Source organism: Balaenoptera acutorostrata, chromosome 8 (genome assembly GCF_949987535.1).
Source record: "Balaenoptera acutorostrata chromosome 8, mBalAcu1.1, whole genome shotgun sequence".
Lineage (NCBI taxonomy): Eukaryota > Metazoa > Chordata > Mammalia > Artiodactyla > Balaenopteridae > Balaenoptera > Balaenoptera acutorostrata.
Genome location: NC_080071.1, coordinates 30,391,136 through 30,408,485, shown reverse-complemented (window position 1 = coordinate 30,408,485; position 17,350 = coordinate 30,391,136). Strand labels below are relative to the sequence as shown.

At 39.6% G+C, this 17,350-nt stretch overlaps 1 protein-coding gene across 2 annotated transcripts in view; it reads left to right on the top strand.

The window, feature by feature from the left end:
* ABCB11 (ATP binding cassette subfamily B member 11) overlaps positions 1 to 17,350 on the top strand; it is a 94,645-nt gene that overhangs the window by 60,282 nt on the left and 17,013 nt on the right. For both annotated transcript variants that reach the window (XM_007183231.2, XM_057551808.1), the window contains exons 19-21: positions 10,841 to 11,005; positions 15,766 to 15,870; positions 15,958 to 16,119. In XM_007183231.2, coding sequence (XP_007183293.2) covers positions 10,841 to 11,005; positions 15,766 to 15,870; positions 15,958 to 16,119 — 432 coding nt within the window. The remainder of the gene's footprint in view (positions 1 to 10,840; positions 11,006 to 15,765; positions 15,871 to 15,957; positions 16,120 to 17,350) is intronic.

Genomic DNA, 17,350 nt, shown 5'->3' with positions numbered 1-17,350 from the left:
GATGTTGAGCATTCTTTCATGTGTTTGTTGGCAATCTGTATATCTTCTGTGGAGAAATGTCTATTTATATCTTCTGCCCATTTTTGGATTGGGTTTTTTGTTTTTTTGATATTGAGCTGCATGAGCTGCTTGTAAATTTTGGAGATGAATCCTTTGTCAGTTGCTTCATTTGCAAATATTTTCTCCCATTCTGAGGGTTGTCTTTTCGTCTTGTTTATGGTTTCCTTTACTGTGCAAAAGCTTTTAAGTTTCATTAGGTCCCATTTGTTTATTTTTGTTTTTATTTCCATTTCTCTAGGAGGTGGGTCAAAAAGGGTCTTGCTGTGATGTATGTCATAGAGTGTTCTGCCTATGCTTTCCTCTAAGAGTTTGATAGTGTCTGACCTTACATTTAGGACTTTAATCCATTTTGAGTTTATTTTTGTGTATGGTGTTAGGGAGTGTTCTAATTTCATTCTTTTACATGTAGCTGTCCAGTTTTCCCAGCACCACTTATTGAAGAGGCTGTCTTTTCTCCACTGTATATTCTTGCCTCCTTTATCAAAGATAAGGTGACCATATGTGCGTGGGTTTATCTCTGGGTTTCTATCGTGTTCCATTGATCTATATTTCTGTTTTTGTGCCAGTACCATACTGTCTTGATTACTGTAGCTTTGTAGTATAGTCTGAAGTCAGGGAGCCTGATTCCTCCAGCTCCATTTTTCTTTCTCAAGATTGCTTTGGCTATTCGGGGTCTTTTTTGTTTCCATACAAACTGTGAAATTTTTTGTTCTAGTTCTGTGAAAAATGCTAGTGGTAGTTTGATAGGGATTGCATTGAATCTGTAGATTGCTTTGGGTAGTAGAGTCATTTTCACAATGTTGATTCTTCCAATCCAAGAACGTGGTATATCTCTCTATCTATTTATATCATCTTTAATTTCTTTCATTAATGTCTTATAGTTTTCTGCATACAGTTCTTTTTTCTTCTTAGGTAGGTTTATTCCAAGGTATTTTATTCTTTTTATTGCTGTGGTAAATGGGAGTGTTTCCTTAATTTCCCTTTCAGATATTTCATCATTAGTGTATAGGAATGCAAGAGATTTCTGTGCATTAATTTTGTATCCTGCTACTTTACCAAACTCACTGATTAGCTCTAGTAGTTTTCTGGTAGCATCTTTAGGATTCTCTATATATAGTATCATGTCATCTGCAAACAGTGACAGCTTTACTTCTTCTTTTCCGATTTGGATTCCTTTTATTTCCTTTTCTTCTCTAATTGCTGTGGCTAAAACTTCCAAAACTATGTTGAATAATAGTGGTGAGAGTGGGCAACCTTGTCTTGTTCCTGATTTTAGTGGAAATGGTTTCAGTTTTTCACCATTGAGGATGATGTTGGCTATGGGTTTGTCATATATGGCCTTTATTATGTTGAGGTAAGTTCCCTCTATGCCTACTTTCTGGAGGGTTTTTATCATAAATCGGTGTTGAATTTTGTCGAAAGCTTTCTCTGCATCTATTGAGGTGATCTATTGAGGTGATCATATGGTTTTTCTCCTTCGGTTTGTTAATATGGTGTATCATGTTGATTGATTTGCATATACTGAAGAATCTTTGCATTCCTGGGATAAACCCCACTTGATCATGGTGTATGATCTTTTAATGTGCTCTTGGATTCTGTTTCCTAGTATTTTGTTGAGGATTTTTGCATCTATGTTCATCAGTGATATTGGCCTGTAGTTTTCTTTCTTTGGTACCTCTTTGTCTAGTTTTGGTATCAGGGTGATGGTGGCCTCGTAGAATGAGTTTGGGAGTGCTCCTCCCTCTGCTATACTTTGGAAGAGTTTGAGAAGGATAGGTGTTAGCTCTTCTCTAAATGTTTGATAGAATTCGCCTGTGAAGCCATCTGGTCCTGGGCTTTTGTTTGTTGGAAGATTTTAAATCACAGTTTCGATTTCAGTGCTTGTGATTGGTCTGTCCATATTTTCTATTTCTTCCTGGTTCAGTCTCAGAAGGTTGTGCATTTCTAAGAATTTGTCCATTTCTTCCAGGTTGTCCATTTTATTGGCATATAGTTGCTTGTAGTAATCTCTCATGATCCTTTGTATTTCTGTAGTGTCAGTTGTTGCTTCTCCTTTTTCATTTCTAATTCTATTGATTTGAGTCTTCTCCCTTTTTTTCTTGATGAGTCTGGCTAATGGTTTATCAATTTTGTTTACCTTCTCAAAGAACCAGCTTTTAGTTTTATTGATCTTTGCTATCATTTCCTTCATTTCTTTTTCATTTATTTCTGATCTGATCTTTATGATTTCTTTCCTTCTGATAACTTTGGGGTTTTTTTTTGTTCTTCTTTCTCTAATTGCTTTAGGTGTAAGGTTAGGTAGTTTATTTAAGATGTTTCTTGTTTCTTAAGGTAGGATTGTATTGCTATAAACTTCCCTCTTAGAACTGCTTTTGCTGCATTCCATAGGTTTTGGGTCACCGTGTTTTCATTGTCATTTGTTTCTAGGTATTTTTTGATTTCTTCTTTGATTTCTTCAGTGATCTCTTGGTTATTAAGTAGTGTGTTGTTTAGCCTCCATGTGTTTGTATTTCTTACAGATTTTTTCCTGTAATTGATATCTAGTCTCATAACATTATAGTTGGAAAAGATACTTGATACGATTTCAATTTTCTTAAATTTACCAAGGCTTGATTTGTGACCCAAGATATGATCTATCCTGGAGAATTTGCCATGAGCACTTGAGAAGAATGTGTATTCTGTTGTTTTTGAATGGAATGTCCTATGTATATCAATTAAGTCCATCTTGTTTAATGTATCATTTAAAGCTTGTGTTTCCTTATTTATTTTCATTTTGGATGATCTGTCCATTGGTGAAAGTGGGGTGTTAAAGTCCCCTACTATGATTGTGTTATTGTCGATTTCCCCTTTTATGGCTGTTAGTATTTGCCTTATGTATTGAGGTGCTCCTATGTTGGGTGCATAAATATTTAAATTGTTATATCTCCTTCTTGGATTGATCCCTTGATCATTATGTAGTGTCCTTCTTTGTCTCTTGTAATAGTCTTGATTTTAAAGTCTATTTTGTCTGATATGAGAATTGCTACTCCAGCTTTCTTTTGCTTTCCATTTGCATGGAATATCTTTTTCCATCACCACACTTTCAGTCTGTATGTGTCCCTTGGTCTGAAGTGGGTCTCTTGTAGACAACATATATACGGGTCTTGTTTCTGTATCCATTCAGCCAGTCTATATCTTTTGGTGGGAGCATTTAATCCATTTACATTTAAGGTAATTATCAATATCTATGTTCCAATTACCATTTTCTTAACTGTTTTGGGTTTGTTATTGTAGGTCTTTTCCTTCTCTTGTGTTTCCTGCCTAGAGAAGTTCCTTTAGCATTTGTTGTAAAGCTGGTTTGATGGTGCTGAATTCTCTTAGTTTTTGCTTGTCTGTAAAGGTTTTAATTTCTCCATCAAATCTGAATGAGATCCTTGCTGATTAGAGTAATCTTGGTTGTAGGTTTTTCTCCTTCATCACTTTAAATATGTCCTGCCACTCCCTTCTGGCTTGCAGGGTTTCTGCTCAAAGATCAGCTGTTCACCTTATGGGGATTCCCTTGTGTGTTATTTGTTCTTTTCCCCTTGTTCCTTTTAATATTTGTTCTTTGTATTTAATTTTTGATAGTTTGAGTAATATGTGTCTTGGTGTATTTTTCCTTGCATTTATCCTGTATGGGACTCTCTGTGCTTCCTGGACTTGATTAACTATTTCTTTCCCATATTGGGGAAGTTTTCAACTATAATCTCTTCAAATATTCTCTCGGTCCCTTTCTTTTTCTCTTCTTCTGGGACCCCTATAATTCGAATGTTGGTGAGTTTAATGTTGTCCCAGAGGTGTCTGAGACTGTGCTCAATTCTTTTCATTCTTTTTTCCTTATTCTGGTTTGAGGTAGTTATTTCCACTATTTTATCTTCCAGGTCACTTATCCGTTCTTCTGCCTCAGTTATTCTGCTATTGATTCCTTCTAGAGAATTTTTTATTTCATGTATTGTGTTGTTCATCACTGTTTGTTTGCTCTTTAGTTCTTTTAGGTCCTTGTTAAACGTTTCTTGTATTTTCTGCATTCTATTTCCAAGATTTTGGATCATCTTTACTATCATTATTCTGAATCCTTTTTCAGGTAGACTGCCTATTTCCTGTTCATTTGTTAGGTCTGGTGAGTTTTTGCCTTGCTCCTTCATCTGCTGTTTGTTTCTCTGTCTTCTCATTTTGCTTAACTTACTGTGTTTGGGGTCTCCTTTTCACAGGCTGCAGGTTTGTAGTTCCCGTTGTGTTTGGTGTCTGCCCCAGTCGCTAAGGTTGGTTCAGTGGGTTGTGTAGGCTTCCTGGTGGAGGGGACTAGTGCCTGTGTTCTGGTGGATGAGGCTGGATCTTGTCTTTCTGGTGGGCAGGTCCACGTCTGGTGGTGTGTTTTGGGGTGTCTGTGGCCTTATTATGATTTTAGGCAGCCTCTGTGCTAATGTATGGGGTTGTGTTCCTGTCTTGCTAGTTGTTTGATATAGGGTGTCCAGCTTGCTGGACATTGAGTGGAGCTGGGTCTTGGTGTTGAGATGGAGATCTCTGGGAGATTTTCGCCATTTGATATTACGTGGAGCTGGGAGGTCTCTTGTGGACCAGTGTCCTGAACTTGGCTCTCCCACCTCAGTGGCACAGCCCTGATGCCTGGCTGGAGCACCAAGAACCTGTCCTCCACATGGCTCCGAATAAAAAGAAGAAAAAAAAAGAAAGGAAGAAAGAAGAAAATAAAATAAAGTTATTAAAATAAAAAATAATTATTAAAAAAAATTTTAAGTGATAAAGAAAAAAACGGACAGACAGAACCCTAGGACAAATGGTAAAAGCAAAGCTATACAGACAAAATCACACACAGAAGCATACACATACACACTCACAAAAAGAGAAAAAGGGGAAAATATATATATATCCTTGCTGCCAAAGTCCACCTCGTCAATTTGGGATGATTCGTTGTCTATTCAGGTATTCCACAGTTGCAGGGTACATCAGGTTGATTGTGGAGAGTTAATCCTCTTGTCCTGAGGCTGCTGGGAGAGATTTCCTTTCTCTTCTCTGTTCGCACAGCTCCCGGGGTTCAGCTTTGGATTTGGGCCCGCCTCTGCGTGTAGGTCGCCTGAGGGTGTCTGATCTTCACTCAGACAGAACGGGGTTAAAGGAGCAGCTGATTTGGGGGCTCTGGCTCACTCAGGCCGGGGGGAGGGAAAGGTACAGGTGCAGGGCGAGCCTGCGGTGGCAGAGGCCGGCGTGACGTTGCACCAGCCCGAGGCGCGCCGTGCGTCCTCCCGGGGAAGTTGTCCCTGGATCACGGGACCCTGGCAGTGGCGGGCTGCACAGGCTCCCGGGAGGGGCGGTGTGGATAGTGACCTGTGCTCGCACACAGGCTTCTTGTTGGCAGCAGCAGCAGCCTTAGCGTCTCATGCCCGTCTCTGGAGCTCCTTTAAGCAGCGCTCTTAAACCCCTCTCCTTGCGCACCAGGAAACAGAGGCAAGAAAAAGTCTCTTGCCTCTTATGCAGCTCCAGACTTTTTCCCGGACTCCCTCCCGGCTAGCTGTGGTGCACTAACCCCTTCAGGCTGTGTTCACGCCGCCAACCCCAGTCCTCTCCCTGCAATCCGACCGAAGCCCGAGCCTCAGCTCCCAGCCCCGCCCACCCCGGCGGGGGAGCAGACAAGCCTCTCGGGCTGGTGAGTGCTGCTCGGCGCCGAGCCTCCGTGCGGGAACCTCTCCGCTTTGCCCTCCGCACCTCTGTGGCTGCGCTCTCCTCCGTGGCTCCGAAGCTTCCCCCCTCCGCCACCCGCAGTCTCTGTCCGCGAAGGGGCTTCTAGTGTGTGGAAACCTTTCCTCCTTCACAGCTCCCTCCCGCTGGTGCAGGTCCCGTCCCTATTCTTTTGTCTCTGTTGTTTCTTTTTCCTTTTGCCCTACCCAGGTACGTGGGGAGTTTCTTGCCTTTTGGGAGGTCTGAGGTCTTCTGCCAGCGTTCAGTAGGTGTTCTGTAGGAGTTGTTCCACATGTAGATGTATTTCTGATGTATCTGTGGGGAGGAAGGTGATCTCCGCGTCTTAATCTTCCTCCATCTTGAAGCTTCTTCATTTGGTCTTTGTTGCTGTGCGTGTTCTCTAGCTGCGGCAAGCAGGGGCTACTCTTCATTGTGGTGCTTGGGCTTTTCATTGCGGTAGCTTCTCTTTTTGCGGAGCCCGGGCTCTAGGCACGCGGTCTTCAGTAGTTGTGGCACGTGGACTCAGTAGTTGTGGCACGTGGGTTCTAGAGCGCAGGCTCAGTAGTTGTGGCACACAGGCTTAGTTGCTCCGCAGCATGTGGGATCTTCCTGCACCAGAGCTCGAACCCATGCCCCCTGCATTAGCAGGCGGATTCTTAACCACTGTGCCACCAGGGAAGTCCCAATCATATTCAATTTTTTCATTTTAATTTTTCCCCCTAGTTTCTGGGCAAATATTCTACAATAAAAGCAAGAGCGTTAGGAAGGAAGGAAAAGAAAATCCAATTTTGTTGTTTTTGTTGAAGCTAGTAGATGGCTCAGCATTGTGGCAGAGAACAATCAGATTTCCTGGAGGTCTGAAGATCAGGTTCCCAGAGTTCTCATGAGGCAGGGAAAACTCAGAAGGGAGTTCTTTAAATAAATGGAAACCTAAATCAAATATAGAGATTAGTTTTAGAGAAACAAAAATGGTCCATAACCCAGTGTAATTTTATAAAGATGACACTCTGATTTCTCTCTCTAGTTAAGGAAGGAAAAGGAAGAAAGGAAGAAAGTGACAGGGACACCAATGAGATTTTGCTAAAGCTTGAAGCGAATAAAGGTCTTACGCTTATATTAATACTGCTCATTTGTATGATAATTATATTAGAATCTTTTTGATTTAAAAATTAAGTATTTTTTAAAAGGAAACAACAGAATCAGGGTTAATAAAATTTAATCCTCTTTGGTTAAAGTATGGACTTTCTCATCCAAGTACATTTTAAAGTTTTTTAATAGTTAACTAAATTCTGTAAGATCAAGCACTGGCAAAATTCTTTTTTTTTTTTTTTTTTTTCTTATTTTGATGAAGAAGCTCTAACCTGACCTTCTGTTAATTGGGAGATGTTCTACCTTCTGTGGCAGTGCAAAAGTTTTACTTATATAAAGGAGTTATCTCCACCTTGTGGTCTCTTAGAGTTTTGACTCCGAAAACTTCAGGAAATGGTTTCAAAAGTCTGTCCTTCCAAACTCTAAGTGGGGTGTCTGACCCAACATCTCATAGTTAGCTGGTGACAGAGCCATGACTACAGCCTGTTTTCTCTTCCTCTCCAAGCTATACTCTTGGCTCTCATAAATGGATTCAGATCTTAGTTACAATGCTGACAAAATTAAGATTAGGATTAGGGGAAACCTGCAGGCTAGAGGTTCCAGTCTCTGATATATAGGCATCTCTTTTAGGGAAACTAAAAAGGTAAAACATATAGGAGATTGAGTCAAGGTCAAATATTAGAAATCCGTAGCTTCATCACAGCTAATTTGGAGACGGGGTTTAGGCAATGGTTGAGAGATAGGACAGAGGATCTATAAAAATGACTATCAGTTTTTGATTATTTGGAGAGTCCCTGCTTCTTGGTCATAGTTACCATTTCCTATCATCATATCTTAAAGTCGTTATCGAGGCAGGAGACCCCTATGGATTGGCATGGCATAGTCAATGTAACAAAGTATAGAAATCGGGACATAAGATTTAAGTAGGAAGTTATATTTTCACCTGACCTACACAAGGAGATGGAAGGAAGGAAGCAAGCTGGGAAAAGCTCATTGTCTAACATTGTACCATCTACATTGTAAGTGAGTGATCAGTGTTTTTTAAATAAATGTTTTGTTGCGTGTATGCTCCACGGGCATAAAAGCTTCATTCATTCTTTCATCCAATAAACACTGATTGCACACCTATCACGTGCCAGGTATTGTGTTACGGATGCAAAGATGAACAAGAGCCACTGTCCTTCTCCCTGCATTGGAGCTGCTAGCAGGATACTTCTTGACATATGATAAATAAATGAGCACTGTGCAACTTGACATTGACACAATAGAGACAGGAACCCTGCAGTGAGGAAGCATATATAAACTTTTATAACTGTATCTCTCTGTGAGTTACTGGTTTGCTATATATATATATAATCTTTAGCTTTTTAGCTTTTTTTAGATGAGTAAATTCGTCTTTAGCTTTTCAAAATCCCAGAGGTAAAAACCCTTCTGTACATAGTGACTTTAATTTTCTTTTATTCTTCTACTATCTTTTAGCAATATCAAATAAAAGTCAATCAAAAGTCAGTTACTCAGGGACAGATTTCCTAGTTTTTGCATCATTCAGTCTTAATAGCCTCATCTTTTGGGGGGTTGGGGCATAGTTTCTTTTAAAGTCAAATTTTTAATGAAAGGGGAAAAAAGAAAATTATTCAAATTAATTAAATTTTGCTTCCTGTTAACCTATCTTGGAATGTTAACTACTGGACAAAAGGTACTTCATACTGCTTTTAGATGTCTTTGGTTTTGTTGTTAAGGTTTAGGGATACCTTCAGATATCAGATGACCAGGGAAATTTCTATCATGTCAGACTGAGGGTGGACCATCCTGTGGGACAGTGGTTCCAGGAAATGTTGGACTTTAATGTCCCTAGATGGTATAGCACAGCTGACACTTTCAAAACGTTCAAACATGGCACCCCGAACATTTAGTTCTGGAAGGAGTTTTGGAGATTGTATACTGCTGAGGACCTCAAAAAATGGGCTTTGTCATCAGAATTACCTGAGGAGTATTTTTTAAAACACAAATTCACTCTTAGGCTTACTAAATTAGTATTTCTGTTGATGGGACCCAAGTGTCTGTAATTTTAATCTTCGACCCACATGAGTCTGGTAAGCATCCAGAACTGGACACCAACCACTGTTTAGAACTGTAGAGGGTCTGATATTTTGCTCTATTGCAAGCTATAGCCTGACCCAATTTCATGGATGCCAGCAGAATACACAAGAGCTCTGCGTCAGAGACAAACGACGTTTTACTCAAAGCACAAGCAGGAGCCAGAGTATAGCATTTGCACTAGTTCCCCAGCCCAACCCCACTTCCTGTCAAGTTGATGCAAAGAGAGCCAGATGATACCAGCAAATGAACGGGGAGAGGAATCCTGGGCTTGAGGAACCTGATGTTTTTATAATGGGCAATAAGCACATCTGTCCTTTTCTTGGGATGGAGACACTACCTCTGTCCTCCAAGGCTATTTGCTGTACAAATATCCTTGAAAAATTAGCCTGAACAAAGGTAGTCAATGCCTCTTTTCACAAGATGTGCAGAAACATGAGAGACCCATAGAGAATTGTCTCCCCCACGCAACTTTCCTTTTGAGGAGGAGGTAACTGAGCCTCAGAGAGCTGAAGAGCTCAGTGATATATTCCATTAGTGGCCATATGAGGCTCATCCAAGAACCTCATTCTTTCTACACCTGTTTCCCTCATGCTTTCCCAGCCACCTGTCTTCCTCTCTGCATTGATTTCCTAGAGTTTAGTAAGATGTCAGAGATGAAATCATTGAAGGATTTGCTGCATGAGTGAGTAGTAATGACAAGTGCAACAGTTGACGGCAGGCCAAGAGAGAACTTGAAACGGAGGCATTGACAAATCTATCACCAGCTGAGCTGCCTTCGCCCACCCTATTTGGCTTGCAACTAAAATGAGAGGGACACCAGGCTTTTATTTCAATTGACTTGGCAATGTAGACTTTGACTTTGGAAGCAAGAGGATAGTATTTGAAGTTCCTTGCTGTCTTCTGTTCCTGACATTCAGCTCCCTAAGGGGAAAATTACTGCATGTTAATGAAAGAGAGCACTAATAGTTTTGTAGTCAATTTGCTGTAGACATTTTTAGTATATTTTAATAGAAAAAGTAAAAAATAAATCAATACAGATCTATATATGTCACCTAAAACCCTTTCTCAAACAAAGTGGGCAATAAATTTAACAAATTATTGAATAATGGGCCTAAAGACCAAGCACTGAACAATATCTATAACAAGGAAAACTGATGATAAAAACGATGATATTCTGAATATATTTGCCTTTAAGAGGATAAAAATTTGCTAGCTCTGACACTTTACTGGCAACTAAAGAAATTGGAATAGGGAAATTTTGAAATAATTTTGACTCCTTGTGAAGAAAATGCAGAATTTAGAAATCCAAATTGATTACTATTTACTTCTGGGCACTAATTAAGGAAAACCTTAGAGAAAACATGCAATTGATAACCGTCGACACCACTTAATACATTTTTAAAATTATTTTGCCTTGTTTAGATACACTGGCCTGCCTTAGAGCTTTAGCCAGTTACAAGATTTTAGAGCTTTGACATTTATGAAGGACATATCTTGAAACTTTCACAAGTCCTCAAATATGTAAATACCACTATAGCACAAAAACTTTTTAAAATTGGGGGGTTATTTTTCTTACAGATCCAACATATTTATTACTCCCCAAGAGTTAATACCTATGCAATTGTGAAATGAGAACTACGAGCTCACCTTCAGATGAGCAGACACTCTAAGATCGATCCCATCCAAGTCACAGCATGGTGGCAAGCAATTCAGGACGATTTTTCACAAAATAACAAATCACTTCGTCTCATAGATCTTTAAGGCCACTCATAACCAATCAAACCATGACTCAAAGCTGTGAATGCCAAAGGGTCTGCTGTATAAGAAAAGAGTATATGGAGAAATTTAGATGATTAATGTAACTCCCTCTTCCCTCAAGGACAAGAACATTCCTGTGGAAGAAGAAATTGAACCCGCCCCAGTTAGGAGGATTCTGAAAGTTAATGCTCCAGAATGGCCCTACATGCTGGTAGGGGCTGTGGGCGCAGCTGTCAATGGGACAGTCACACCCTTCTATGCCTTCTTCTTCAGCCAGATTCTTGGGGTAAGCAAACAGCTGGACCAGCTTTATTCTCCTCCTACCTTTGGTTTGTCTATCAGTGGATATCGTCATTTTTGATAGGTTGGCTCTTTGTTGTAATGTATTTAGCTCTTTTCTTTTTTTAAGCTCTTTTTTTAGCTCTTTTTTCTCATCTCTAAAGGATTAAAAATGTCTCGAGTCTCCATCACACAGGAGGTAAGAAGGTGAAGCGGTCTGTCATTTGGGCTGGCAGCACCCTTCAACAGGCATCGTGCCTGTAAAAAAACAGCACTATAGCTGCAAATTTAGTGTCAAAAGAGGGCAGTTAACCTATATGCAAACCAAATCAGAATACAAAGCTGGTTGGTTGAATAATACAAAAGGATTGGGGGGCCATTTTGATCTTGCTGAACAGCTGAGGTACAAAGTTTGACTTGTAATAGCAGGTGCTCATGCCTGTTGTATAATGCTCTTTTCTTCTGCTGGTTGCACCATTGAAATGGGGAAGTGGGGAGAAAACAGGAAAAGGAAGAGAGAAGTAAAATAAGGCATGGATAAAGAATAAGCTTATTTCAGTTTTCACCTCCTAGGAATTTTGATATTCTCCATCTGACTTCATTGTTATAATAAAATAATAATAATAATAATGACTACAAACATTAATTAGGCACTATCTAAGAACTTTGTATACAATAGTTCACTAAACTTTTCTAATAACCACCTGTGGTAGGTATTCTTATTGTTCCCATTTGACAAAGGAGCAAACCAAGGCATAAAGAACTTAGGGGAGCGAGTGGTGGATCTGGGATTTAAATCCAGGCAGTGTGACTACAGAGCCAAGTTCCAATAAAAACTTACCATTGCAAACTTAGTTCTCAAAATGCTATCACATTCTCTTAGTTGAAATTTACACACACACAAATCCTGTGAGGTCAACAAGGAGGCAAACCTAGAATCTAGAGAACTGTAACAACTTGTTCAAGGTGACACAGGGTCACATTAGGGACCAGGACTAGCACCAGCTGTTTTGAAGGATTTGTGAGAGTCCTAAGTTTTAGTTTCCCCCTCTACTGTTCTTTCTCTCTTGCGGTCTCTCTGGCAGAGTTCCTGACCAGAAGTTAAGTCCCCTCAGGCATGAGTTGTATAGAAAGACTTGTACAGTCCACACGCAAAATCAGATCAATCCTATAGGGAGGGCCTCAGCCACCGCTTCAATTTTCACACTGCCCCCTTGTGTTAAGTGAGGAAATCATCAGAAAGGTAGGAAATTGGAAACACAGGGGCCAACTCTGGTAAACTGAATTTCTGGTTATGCTGAAAATATTTTAATAATTAATTTATATTCATTAATATTTAGTAAATACCATACCCTAAACATAATAGAAATGTTCTTTTATTCACTCAACAGGTATTTGTTGATTATCTCCCCTAGACTAGGGACTTGGGAACACAGTGTCAGTCAGGGCGCCTTCCCTAATGTAGTTTCCAGTCTATGAGGAAGATAGACATTAAACCAAAAAATCCACTCATCATTCACCAAATATTTATTGATCACTTACTGTTTTCCAGACACTGTTGCTGGTATTAGCAGTACAGTGAGGAGCAAGAAAACCAGAGCCCTCCCTGCTCTCATAAAGCTGACCTTCTACTAGGGAGAGGCTCTGGAAATGCATTCCACTGAGCAGTGATGCAGATGTAGAGGGTGTAGGGGGTGGCATTGAATCTGTTAAGACCCAAGACTATGCCCTAGATGTACACTTTTAAAATAATTCCAGAATGTCAACTTCTTTGCTGATCATCTCTTTCTCTCTTATAAATGCAGAGTATGGAATGCATTCACTCAACTTTACCCAAACTCTGTGTATGAACTGTTTTGGGAAGAGTCCTGGGTTCTGTGCCAGGAGACTTTTTTCTGCCCTGGGATCACATCATGCCACTTCTCTGGGTCTCAGTTTCCTTAACTATAAAAGGAAGGATTGACAAAGATGATCTGTAAGATAACTTCCAGCTCTAGTGGTCTATGAAATGGCCAAGTCAAAACAAATTTGATGATCCAGTTATAACCCCTGCCCTTGGTTATTGGTGGTGAGAATATTCTCTGTGATTCTTCTGGTCACAACCAGAAAATCCTAGCCTGAGCAATTCAGCTTTTCACTTAAGGACCGAAGGATCAGAGTAGCAGGATCTAGTTGGTGAAATCCAAAATCTGCTCATCATTAAGGCTCTCACGGGGTTATATTTGCTAAGAGGATAAAGCTTTACTATTTTTCTTCTTTGATAAAGAAGGTTGTTTTTGTGTGCCTCTTAGCATAATTATCACATATTCATCAGTGGATTCATGATGCTTTCACCTCATAGGGTATAATCATGAGTCAGATAATAGTCTGGTTTTAATTGCACTGTTTTCATTCTGACATATCTAAAGGGCACAATATTCACAGTTGGTACTGAGACCACAGTTTGGAAAGAGGACCCAGCAAATCATTGGGCGTTAGGGGCCTGGTTGCTAATCTAGCGAAGCGTCAATGTGCACGTAAAGCAGAATTTCTCTGGTTCACTTTCCCTGGGTTTATTTGACTTGGAAAAGGTGCCAAGTGTTCCAAGCACTGCAGTTTGGACATAGCGTGCTGGGTAAAAGCATGAACGCTGGAGTGAGCCAGCCCTGGACTTGCCGCAGGTCTCTGCTCTGTGCTGTCTGCATGCATCTGGGCAAGTGGTTTCCCCTTGATGAGTCTTAGCTTCCTTATCTATAATATGGGGCGAGAAAATCTACCTCACTGGGTTGTTTTAAGAATCCTAATTTAAGGAAATCCTCATTTAAGTTAAAGTAGGTTAAGTAACACATTTGCATCTGGTAAATAGCAAGAGTCTAGAGAATGTTCATTTTCTCCTTAAACAAACTTACCTTTACAAGATGATGTAGATGTGTGCTTGAACTACAGCTAGTCTAAAAACAGAAGAACCGGGGGATGGGCAGTCCTTTGGGTTGCATTTCAGTAAGAATGTACAAAGAACTCATGCAGTAGAGTTTGGGGGTGGGGGGGAAAGATTACAGACAGCTGATGCCCAATCTTGAACTTAATATTAGCCAAACATTCTTTTTTAACACTGAGAAGACGGGTAATATCAAGAGCCAAGAGAGAGTGCCCAGAAGAAAACCACTGCACTGGAATCTGGAAACCAGGCATTTCCTTATCTAATAATAACCACCAGCTAAATGAACTTGGACAAAGGACTCGATCTTGTGGGCTTTAGTTTCCCATCTATAAAATAAGAGTTAAACTGGCTAATATGCAGTATTATAGTCCATGATTATAATAGGTGACCTTAGAGAGGAATGAGAATTATGGCATCACTGTTTGGGGTTTGTGGGGATTTGTATAGCGATTTTTAAAACCAAACTGAAATATGTCTTTAAGTCCTTGTATTTGTAAACTGTAAAGTAAACTTACATGAGTTATTCCATGGTGGGGTGAATGACTGTGGCATCCTTTGAACCCACTTCGTTCATTAAGAATGAATGTATTCTTTATTGCTAAGAACCATAACGGGCCCAAAAGCTCTGTCCTAGAAACAGTACATCTCATTAATTTAGAACCCCTTCCGCTACTTTGGAATTTGTGATAATTTCAACGGGTTACTTCTGCTTTACAAAAAAGGATTTGTTAATGGAGTAGTATACATTGTTTACAGGAGATTTATTTGGCATATAGCAGGCATTCGATAAATATTTGTTGAATAAATGGTTTCCTTTGAGCAACTGCTTTCTGGCATTGTTCTAGTTACTCAAATTAATGCAGAGCAATAAGTAAGGATTTATTGTGCAGCTCTCTAATAAATAGCTTTTCTGAACTCTCACAGTTCCCTCACTTAGTCTGAATTAGGAGGGTTTTGATGTACCTAAAATCTATTTCACTGTAGGGCGATGTCATTAGAATATGCAGCTATTCTTTCCATTTTCTTATTGCAACAGCTTGGGTCCCAATCAGTTACTTGAGCATGTGCCTGTAAGTTCAGAATATACTTATGAGTATAGTTTACCACCTATTATAGACTGAAAAAAAAAACCCCACTCATAATTTCCATAGTTTTTTGAGGGGAATGTTTTCAGCTTCTGGTGATTTAGAAGCAACAATTTCAGCCTCTGATGGATGGAAGCTTTTCTGTCCTAAGACAATTCCAGTTAATGCCTTGATAGCTAGTTGCTTTTGTGTGTGTGTGTGTGCCAGTTGCTTTTATAATAATGCTATTATTTGTATATATATAAGTAATCTATAAAACTAATAATAGGCTAGGTACCTCAGTGAGATAGCCATCTTTATTATAGGGGAAAGACATAGGTCATATTGCTTTGAGTTTTGTCCCAGAATAGTATTCTCAGATTCTCAAGTAACTTCCCCCTTTCTTTCCTTCCTCCTTCCTTCTTCTTTTCTTCCTTCCTATCTTTTTTTCCCTTGCCTTATTATGTAAAGAATTTGAGGCATTTAATCATATTTTTCATCTGTATCAAAGAAAAGCCAATACAATTGCCTACATCAGGCAAAGAAACGAGACAAAAATTCTGTCAGTCATAACCACTGGGTTTTATTCACCAGCCTTCCTTCCCCACAGAGAATTAAGTGCACATGTTCATAGTTAACTTTGGTTTAACGCTAGTATGTTTAAAGTGAACTGCTTTTTAACCCAAAGCCTAAGAGAAATTTCTCTTAAACATATTTGAATTGATTTCTTTTGCTATTGTTTGTTAATACTAAAGTTACTTCCTTGCTTACTGTCTTGCAAAGACTTTTTCAATTCCTGATAAAGAAGAACAAAGGTCGCAGATCCATGGTGTGTGCCTGCTCTTTGTAGCAATAGGCTGTTTATCTTTTTGCACTCAATTTCTGCAGGTAAGGAATTTTATTTTTCAGTAAGCGATTTAGTTATTTTCCCCCTTCTCCTGGTAAAATATCACTAAAGACTCCTTTATGTTTTAGGGATATGCTTTTGCTAAATCCGGGGAACTCCTCACCAAAAGGCTACGTAAATTGGGTTTCAGAGCAATGTTAGGGCAAGACATTGGCTGGTTTGATGACCTCAGAAATAGCCCTGGAGCACTGACAACAAGGCTTGCTACAGATGCTTCTCAAGTTCAAGGGGTAAGCCGTGGGGGAAACCAGGGATGTAGTAACTGGAGTAGACTTTCTTTCCTTTATGTATTCCAATAATCACGTAATTCCGATAACCATGTACATATTTCCTATGAAACAGGAACTCGCGGGGGGATACCCCAGAGCTACATTTTCACCCATTTCCAAAGCTGACAAACAGCAGCTAAAGTACACTGTCTCCTAGGTAATGCCCAGAATCAGTGTTATGGCATGAATCAAAATCTGTCAGAGTTTTGCATTTCCTCTGAGTCTAGCAATTGAGAAGAACTTTCCCTCCTTTCTCAGATCGTTTTGGTTTTTTTTTTAGGCCCAGAGGCTCAGATTCCACAAGACTTAATGGTGCCCCCAGAGGGTGTGTGTGGAAAAAAGCCTCCTTCCACAGGTGCCTGGATTGTAAGTTAGTCTTAGGAAAAGAAGCAGTTCTAAGCAGCCCAGCCGGGAACCTGAGGGAAAGACTGAGATGATTGCTATCTAGAATCCTGACACACATTCCAAGGGCTGTCTTTTCTGACTAAGGGAGACTAAGCTGTGGTTTCTAAACCCCAGAACCTGTAGCCTTGTTCAGGAGGTTTGCACACGTGTACAAGATGAGGCTACACCTTTATAAAACCAGGCATTTGGGTTAAAGGGATGAGAGTTCAGTTTGCCTCTCAACACCACTGCTCACTTTCCATGAAAATCAGAAAAAGAGGAAAAAGAAAAGTCATGGTTTGTCTGTGAGGCTCTTGGAAGAAAAAACTCACTGGATTTGTAGTGCTGTACTGTATATCTCGACTTCTACCAGTTCAACCAACAGTATGAACCATGATATGGAGAATTTCAAAGGAACATGGACCTCTTTAAAGGAAAATCCCTGTAAATTTTTCATTTTGATCATTCTAGGCTTCTTCTATTGTATAAATAGAAAATGTGTTTCCCACAGTCATTGGGTCACACTGTACATATTATTTTGTAATCTTTCTTTTTTCTCCTGAAACAATCTGATGTGAGCCTATTTTGGTCCTTATATATCCTTCTACAATGAATTTTTAAAGAATGCTTAATTCATCATTTTAATATATCATCATTTCTTAAAGAATTCCCCGTTTAGGTCCTCCCTCCCCACATAAGCAATTTATATCATTTTGCATCAAGCTTGTGGCATACCCTTGATTATTTTTTTAGTTCTCAAAATATAACCACTGGATCAAAATGTATAGTTATTTTGAAAGGTTTTAAT